Source organism: Marmota monax, unplaced genomic scaffold (assembly GCF_021218885.2).
Source record: "Marmota monax isolate L192 unplaced genomic scaffold, Marmota_monax_Labrador192_F-V1.1 WCK01_AAM20220418_F8-fsc00033, whole genome shotgun sequence".
Taxonomy (NCBI): domain Eukaryota; kingdom Metazoa; phylum Chordata; class Mammalia; order Rodentia; family Sciuridae; genus Marmota; species Marmota monax.
The window spans coordinates 7,466,168-7,475,242 of NW_026694282.1; the positions used below are offsets into that span (position 1 = coordinate 7,466,168).

Genomic DNA, 9,075 nt, shown 5'->3' on the forward strand with positions numbered 1-9,075 from the left:
TTCAGCAACACTGGAAATTCTTCCACCCTCGTATGGCAATATTTAAATCAATGGATGTGTAACTGATGTGATTCTGCAATCTGTACATGGGGTAAAAATGGGAGTTCGTAACCCACTTGAATCAAAGTGTGAAATATGATATATCAAGAAATTTGTAATGTTTTGAACAATCAACAATAAAAATATTTTTAAAAAAACTCAATAAATTTCAAAGTTTTAAAGGGTCATAAAAAAAAGATGAAGCCATTCTCATTTGCCATTCTGAGAATCCTAGGGTCCTTAAAAATGAGTAATTCCTAATTTACTCAGCCGTTATTCTATAAAACAAACTGAAAAAGCATCAAAGAGATCCTATTCATATATATGATAGTTTGCTAAATGTTTTAAGTTTACTGTTAATATTTGCTGCTCAGAAAAGATTTCATTCTAAATATTACTACTCATTGACAAACCTGGGCCCCTAAGTGTTGTGATGGAGATATACAACAGATTTCTATTGTTCTCAGGCCTAGTAATACTAAGTCCATGCTTTATCTGATACATTAAGGAGTAATCTTTTTTAAAAGACAGATGAAAAGCACCCCCTCTCAGAAAAGTGTACACTGGTTTCCAACATGGGCTTCACCTATTCATGAACCACCTGTGCTTTCATTTTTCTTTTGTAAATGGTAACAACAGTAGAAGCTCTCACTGTTTTGGTCACTTGTGTCTCTAGTAATTCCATGGGCTGAGCATATGGTACATGTTTGACATGTATGAAAAGCAAAAGTATTGCTATTAATAAGATAAGGATAAATTTTGCAAATTCTTAGTGTCTGACTCACAACAAACACTTTACACAACTTAGATATTTCTTTTCATTAACATAATCTATATTATTTAACTGCATTATCTTGGGGGAAATAAATTTTGAAAGCATCAATTTTTGCTTCTTGTCAAAAAAATGACAGGAAGAATATTATCTTTGAATTTTTTTCCTAGGGGAGCACATGGTGCATCTAACACTTATCCATTATCCAGAGGAAAACAGATTTCACAAGTTTATTGCATATGAACTTGTGATTTATTTGTTTTGTGCTTCCTGACTCTTTGAAGCCTGGATTCATCAAAGCTTAAAACAAGCCCTGGATCAGGGATTAGTGACTCTTCTTTTGGCCCACACCTGCTTGATACTTTATAGTCTTTTGTCTATCTCACCTCTCCTCTATCCCATCCCATAATTTTTATCTCTGCTAAGATGAATGTAGTTGTTATTTTTGGTATTTTTCACCCCAGTGGGGTAGAGCATTCCTTATATTTTTATCACATTCAGACACACATTTATATTCATTTTCTGTTCCCAATCAATGGGATACAAAACATGAGAACTTTGGTTTTCTGTTAAAAGAAAATGAGAAAGAAAAATACCTTGTGCCTTGCATGACAGAAAAATACCTTGTGCCTTGTGTGCTATATAGAACAATTACAAAGGCCATTGACCAGTATATCTTTAGATTCCAGTATTGGCATTTAGAAAAAATTGATTTCCTTCAGTTTTATAAGACTCTATTAGGATTGGACCTCTGCAAATTCTTGAAAAAGTTGTTAATTAAATGAAAAAATAAATAAAATTGATGACTTTTTCTCAAATTTGTTTTCTCATTGTCATGATATTGGTCACAAAAGTGTTAAAATTACTCCTTTAAGGTATGAATAAATCTTAGTTATTATAAAGGTTTGTGGTGCACAAAGGTCTGCCCTATTTGAAAAAGCTTATATCTTAGTATCTTTATCATTGGGTTTTCTAGACTGGAGATGTTGCTATCTGATAGAGTACTTTCCTAGCCTCAGTAGGGCTCTGGCTTTGATCCCCAGCAGTGGGAAAAGAAGTCACTAGGCTTTCCTTTAGATGATATGAAAAGCATGCATGCTGAGATCATGGAGATAAGAAAAGTGTGTGCAAGATTAGTGCTCCAGTCCTGCGGCAAATAAATGACTGGGATTGGAGGACATTCCTGGATGGCTTGATCTCCAGGTTACATCTTGACAGATGGCCTCCCTGTAGGGATGGGCTGTCATTGTCTTCCATATATATGCTTTTTATGTTTGAAACTCAATTCTTACCAATGTGTTGTGGGCTTTGAGAATTAAATACAAAGTTTTATAACTTATTATTTAATTCAATTAATGTTAATCAACAAATAAATAATTATGTAGTGAACTGAAGAGTAGGCAATAAAAATTGTCTAAATTATATCTAGCAAAGTGCAAATTCAATAATTTTCTCATTGAAGGTAAAGCAAAGTACATCAGAACTAAATGTTAAGAAAACAATTTTTATAGCTTGTAGCACTTAACTGATTTTTAAGTATTTCATTATGTTGCTATTATTATATTTCTATAAAATTTTTATTTGCACATGAACTTGATACATACAATTTCTGTAAGTTAGTTTTATTAAAGACACTCAGTAAATTTATTTGGAAAATTAAGTTCAATGTCAATAGCTTTTCAGCTTAACTTTTAGCTGAATTTTTAAAAGACATTTGAAACTCTGTATTGAATATAAAGTTTAAATTCAACATTTTAACTTAACTTATAAACTAGTTATATCCAGTGGGTATATAAATACATAAGTAGTATATCTGTTATTAAAATTAAAATTTATTAGAATTCCCATTTTCTCCTGCCTGAACTACAGGAGAGGCTGAGTGTGGTTGTGCACACCTTTAATTCCAGTGTCTCTGGATGCGGAGTTAGAAGGATCACAAGCTCCAGGTCAGCCTCAGGAAATAAGTGAGGCTCTAAGTAACCTAATGAGACCTTCTATCAAAATTAAATAAAAGAGCTAGGGGTGTAGCTAAGTGGTAAAGCTCCTTTGGGTTATATCCCCAGTAACTCCCCACACCAAAATTAAGAAATTAATAGAAATTTCAGTTCAGAATATAATACTAAAATGTGGTCTGAGAGCAGTGGACAGGTAACCAATAATGAAACAAGAATTGAAAACACTCCTCTAAACACGTGTTGCAAAAGCATAATGGAAAGCAAAAACACAAGTAGAAAGTTCTGGGGATGACATTCAGAAAACGGAAATCATATTGGTTCCTATTTAAGACATAGGAACAAGTCAAGGGCTTCAGAGAACCTAGAGGCAAAGGTGCAAGACCACCCATCTCAAGCAGCCCAGCAGCATCTTCAAGATCCCCCATGGCCTTGCCCTTGGCTTTCCTGCTGGCCCTGGTGGTGCTCAGCTGCAAGAGCATTTGCTCTCTGGGCTGTGACCTGCCTCAGATACACAACCTGGGTCTTGAAACTTCTGAGGAAAATGAGGAGGGAGCCCTGACACTCCTGGAAAAAATGAGGAGAATTCCCATTTTCTCCTGCCTGAACTACAGGAAAGACTTTGCCTTCCCCCAGGAGCAGCTGGAGGGTGAACAGGTGCAGAAGGCTCAAGCTGTTGCTGTCCTCCACCAGATGACCCAGCAGATCCTCAACCTCTTCAGCACCCAGAAGGCCTTTGCTGCTTGGGACAAGACCCTCCTGGACACCTTCCTCAGTGGCCTCTATCAGCTGCTGGATGACCTGAAAGCCTGTGGGTCCAAGCAGGTGGGGGTGGAAGAGGCTGTGAGGAAATACTTCCACAGGATCACTGTCTACCTGAAGGAGAAGAAATACCTGCCTTGTGCCTGGGAGGTGGTCAGAACAGAAATCATGAAATCCTTCTCTTTATCAGTGAATTTGTATGAAAGACTAAGGAGCATGGAAGGAGACCTGGTCCAGCAGGGAAATGCTTCTCACTGATGAACACACCTTACCACACTCCCACAAGTTCTGCCATTTCAAAGACTGTTATTTGTTGCAGTAATTCAGAGAAGAATTCAACCAATTTGTCAAATCTATAGGCACTAGACCCTTACATCCTTGCAGATGTTATCTATTTATATATTTAAATGTTATTTATTTAACTATTTATGAAATTTTATTTATTTAATCTACATAATAATATGTATACCTTTACAATATGATTAATAAAACCAATCATTTCTTTATATTTAATCAATTGATTTCTTTGTTCTTCATTAATTCCTTCTTCAATTTTTTAAATTCTTTCAATCTTGCAGGAGGATGGGAGGTTAGGTAAATATTTCTTTTCATTCTCTCCCATTTTTGTGTTAAGCAGCAAAATTGAAATTTTAGTTCTAAATGCTGATTTCTGTGTTGCGTTTCATGCACATCATTATATTTGCATTTTCCCATCAACTTAGTTGTGATACTTTCCGACAAGTTGAGATTTAAAAAAATCAACAAAATCTGGGTATTATAAAATCTCACCCCATATGAAGGGAAAGATAACGGGATTTATCTTACTCATCTCTCCTCCAACTCCCATGGGGATCCCACTTAAATATTCTTCATCTCTCACTAATTATGCCAATTCCATCTATTTTCCTCTGCAGTGATGCTTTCAATACACACAACAGCTGACATATATGGGGCTGGGAGGTGGTGCATATTAATGGGGTACCATATTATGTTTGGTGCAAAGTTTAAATCAGGTTAAACATGATCATCTCCTTGAACATTTATCCTGTCTCTCTTGTGAACAAATCAAGGTCCCTGCCTCCAGCTTTTTCAAATGAACAGGAGGTTCATGCTCTGAACAGTCACCACATCCTGCAATGGCCCACTAGCTCCTTGCCCCTTCCCACCTGTATTGGGGAACCATTGATCAGCCTTTCCCATCTTTCCACCTTCTCCTCTCTGTGGCCTCTGGTAAGCACCATTCCACTCTCAACTCCTATGAGATAATCTTCTCCCTATTTCACACGTGAGTGAGATCCTGTGGCACTTGTCTTCCTGTCCAGCTCATTTCACTTTTCATGATGATCTCCAGTTCCATGCATGCTGCAGATCACAGGTTTTCATTCTTGTTTGTGCCTGTGTGTGTGCACACACCTACACATATGTGTCTATGAATAATATATCATATACTATGCAATATATAATTAAAAATATTAGCATAATATATATGTATATATACATGTGTTTGAAACACTTCATTTGTGATTGCTGTGACACTCCTCCTTGCTCCATACTTCCATGGATCCTGTCATGTCACTCCCAAACCACAATAGTTTCCTCCCTCTCTGGTTCAGAAATCTCCTTTGTCCCTGGAGTGGTGGTGTGTGCCTGTAGTCCCAGAGGCTCTCCAGGCTAGATAGGAGGATGGCAAGTTAAAAGCTGACGTCAGCGACCTAGCTAGGCCTTAACCAACCTAGGGAAACACTGCCTCAAATTCAAAAAGAAAAAGATCCTGGATGTGACTCAGTGTTTAAGTAGCCCTGGGTTCAATCTCTGGTACCAAAACAAACAAACAAACAAACAAAACGACTGTGATGTCCTCCTTCATTTCTCATTAACCTGCCTGTGTATATATCTTTTTTGTGTGTGTTTGTGTTCTATTAGAGTTTCCAGCTGTAAACTTTCTCTGAAATTGTATGCAGCCACCAACTGAAAGCAATGGTTGAACGAAAGTTCTAGGTTTTCCAGAAACCTCCAAGAGAAGTTTTAGTTCCTCCTAGTTAATATTTTTGGAAATAAAAGCCTGTAGTTATTACAGTGATATAAGAGTAGTTGTGACACAAATAAACAAAGAGAAAGCATGATTTGTTTTACTCTGGAAGTGATTAAAATATTGACAGAAGAAGACAGAAGCCTGCAGGCCAAGATGGACAGAGAAAGAGTCCAAGTCTGGCAATTAAGCTTCTGTTCTATGCATAATTCTGCGTACTGGCAAGACCTTTTTTACATAGAGCTAAAATAGGCTGTTCTCCTGGGATGAAGTGACCCAATATTGGAAGAGTCCATTTCCTTAACTTTTCATCTCAGAGAAGGAAAAGACTCCTAGCCCCAGGCAGGTAGTGTCCTCTTTGGGCAAAGGACAGGTGTGGGGGGAAAAGGGTCAGAATGTTTCACTTCTCTCCAGCCTGATCAGCCTTCCAGAGTCTCCTGGCCCTTCAGTTTCTCTGTATCCTATGTGATGCTAGGAGGTAGGACAGCACACCTGAAGGGAAATCAGGAAAAATCTAAGTGGCTAGTTTTACAATTTTACTCCTAGTATATTACCCAGCATGACTTTATAGTAGAGAGAAAATTATTTTTTTGGAAGGAGGGATTGAAATCAGGACACTTTACCACTGAGCCACAAACCCATCCCTTTTTATTTTGAAACAATGTAAAACTTGCCAAGTTGCTTAGGGCTTCATTAAGTTGCAGAAGCTGGCCTTGAACTTGCCATTTCTTCCTTCCTTAATTTCCTGAACCACTGGGATTTCAGTGTGCACTTAATGCCAGATAAAATTCTGTCTCTTTGAATAATGACTTGGAAGACTTACTCCACCTTGATTCAGGACTAAGACACAGCAAGAGCCATTTAAAGAGTTTTTAAGGAATGCAGAAATAGCCTGGTGACAGCCTGTGGAAGAATCCATTGGGAAAGACTCTGGGAAGTTTAAAGAAGTCTGAATAATATTGTTGCTTAAGAGGATGATCAGAAATTGCCTGTAAATTGCTGAGCAAGCAGAAAAGGGCTTGGAGGGAGGGAGGGATCACTCAAACCTTAGCTCATATCTGAGACCCAAACTTTAGAGTTCTTCTCTCCAGATGAGAGGAGGGAGGCTAGGATACTCAAAGTTATATTCATCTTGAGGGCTTTCTTTCCCCCTCCCCCGTTCTCTCCCTCCCCTTCACTCCCCTTCCGCCCCCATGGGGAAGACTGCCAGCATTTCATTGGAGGGTTTTTCTGCCCAGAGGAATCCAAGCCACCTTAAATAGCCACCCTAAGTCTCACCATCTCAAATAATTAAGCCACCCTAAATCTTAATATCTCAAATAATTTGTCGCAGTCCAGCTGCAGCAAAATAACCGGGGGGTGATGAACAACTTGTGTACGTTGATACAGCAGGAGTGGAAGCTGTTTATTGCAGGACAGGAGCAGTATTTATACATTCCACACAGCTTATCTAATTAGCATAAACTAGATACAGCAGTCAACCAATCAGGAATCTCCACACTTAATGGCTCGCTTTTGTTACTTCTCAAACCACTCCCTCTGGCATTTTCCAGGCACCATTCAGACTTGTTTAAGAACTCTAACATTCCCCTGGCAAAATGCCAGGTGTTATTTTGACTTGTTTACAGACTCTAACAATAATTAACAAAAAACAAAACACAAACACTCAGAAATATATTTACAAAAGTGAAGCCTCTGATAGATTTTGTCCACATGGGTTCTTGAACTAGACAAAGACAAAATGGCTCCCATAGTTTATTTAAGGGGGTACATCAAAGGTAGGGGTAAGATTTCAAGGGCAGAGTCTTGCTTTGTGATGTCTTGCATCCAGCAGGTTGATTGACATCTTGGCAGGTCACACCCTTCTGAGGTGCTGTGTGGGATCTTAGGCAGAGTTTGAGGGGGAAGTCCACCTGCATCAGGCTGTCAATCCCTGTGGGGAGTGCCCCAGGGAGTTCCCAGTGCCAGACTTAGCCTCAGGAGGCTACTATGCTCAACAGTCCACACATAGCCCACAGAGGGCTTGTGACAAAATCTCTCTCTCTCTTTCTCTCTCTCTCTCTCTCTCTCTCTCTCTCTGTCTCTCATTGCTCAACACCTTTCAATATTATTGCCCTGTCCATCCTTTGATTAATATTTAATGTTTTTACTTCTTTAATGTCATTTTACTTCTAATAGTTTCACATGTCACGCTGCCATGCAGAAAATTGCACAATTCGTCTCTGAATTCTCAACTTATACTGAAAAATCTCCAGAACCATCTTTCTGACATATCCAGATGTCAATTTGTTATATAGTGGAAAGTGTTGGAAACCAGATAAGAAAGTGGTGAAGCTGGCAGCCAGGGGCTTTATCTCAGCCTGGGAAACAGGACTAGAGAAGGACACAGGGAGCCTGCTTGGTCCTACCCTGGGTGCCTTGAGCTGTGGCAGTTCATGGTAAAGCAGGACCTGGAGAAAGCTTGTGTGTATAAGAAGTAAGAGGGAGAAGATGGCTGTACCTCAACCCTCTCTGCCTGCCAAGCCTCACACTGCACAGGGCAAGGTGGGCCTTCTGAGCCCAGAAAGATAGTCCACAGACAAAAACCAGATGCCAGATCCTTTGGCATCTCAATCTCTCTGCTGTATGGATTCAATGTCACACTTTACTTGGTTCATAAATGAAGTCCATTTCTGTTCTTTCAGTCCTTAATAGGACCTTCCAGACAAGCCATTACCTCAACTACCCCTGAGGTGCTAACCTTGGATCATTGGTGAGTTTGGAATAGTTCATCTCTCCAGATTTATTTTTGTCTCCAAGGAGCTCTCTAGATGACCTAACACAAATAGTGTTAATGGGAAGTAGGAGTCAATACTTTCAGAGATCTTAGTCTATAGTCAGGCTACAATAAATTTTGATGGTAAGACTGAAGACTAGAACTAAAATTTTTGAGACCTTAGAGCTTCCTTCTTTCAATTCTAGGTTTCTCAGGGCAGACTTTTCATTGTCTTAGTAGATTATGACCAAGTTGGAATGCACAGCCAAGGTCAACATCCACAGTCCTACCAGACTCGGTGAGTGTGCTAGTCCTGGAGCCTGGTGGCCAAGCTGCTGTTGATGGGGTGACTCCCCTCTCTTCTCCTAAGGGCTGATCAAATCTGGATTAAATGAGAGAACAGTCAGGCAGTCCATTGAGTGGTCTTTGAACCTCTGTCAGAAGCAGGCATTTCCCTGCCTTGGGCACCTGAGCATTGACCCTCAGTCTTCCCCTCTGCCATGTCCCTGGGGCTCAATTTGGCTGCATTGCATGTGGCTAACTTACACTCTGCCACTTGTCAAGGTGAAGTCATTTCCTTCTTTCACATTCGTGAAATTATGACATTCCCCCCCCCCATTTTACCCACAAACTGTCTAATTTTGCTTTTTAAGAAAGCTGAAATGAGAAACAAAATCTGATAGAGAAAAGCAGTGCAGCCTTTCACCTTTCTTCTAATTTCCATTATTTGTCTGACTTCATGATAAAAGCCTAATTCATGAGCAGC

The 9,075-nt window shown here is 39.3% G+C and overlaps 1 protein-coding gene across 1 annotated transcript; it reads left to right on the forward strand.

The window, feature by feature from the left end:
• The first annotated feature begins 3,126 nt into the window (after positions 1-3,126).
• Positions 3,127-4,030, forward strand: LOC124108847 (interferon alpha-2). Its single transcript, XM_046467397.1, has one exon. It carries the CDS (start codon positions 3,190-3,192, stop codon positions 3,781-3,783), a length of 594 nt encoding a protein of 197 aa, XP_046323353.1. The 5' UTR covers positions 3,127-3,189; the 3' UTR covers positions 3,784-4,030.
• The last annotated feature ends 5,045 nt before the right edge of the window (positions 4,031-9,075 follow it).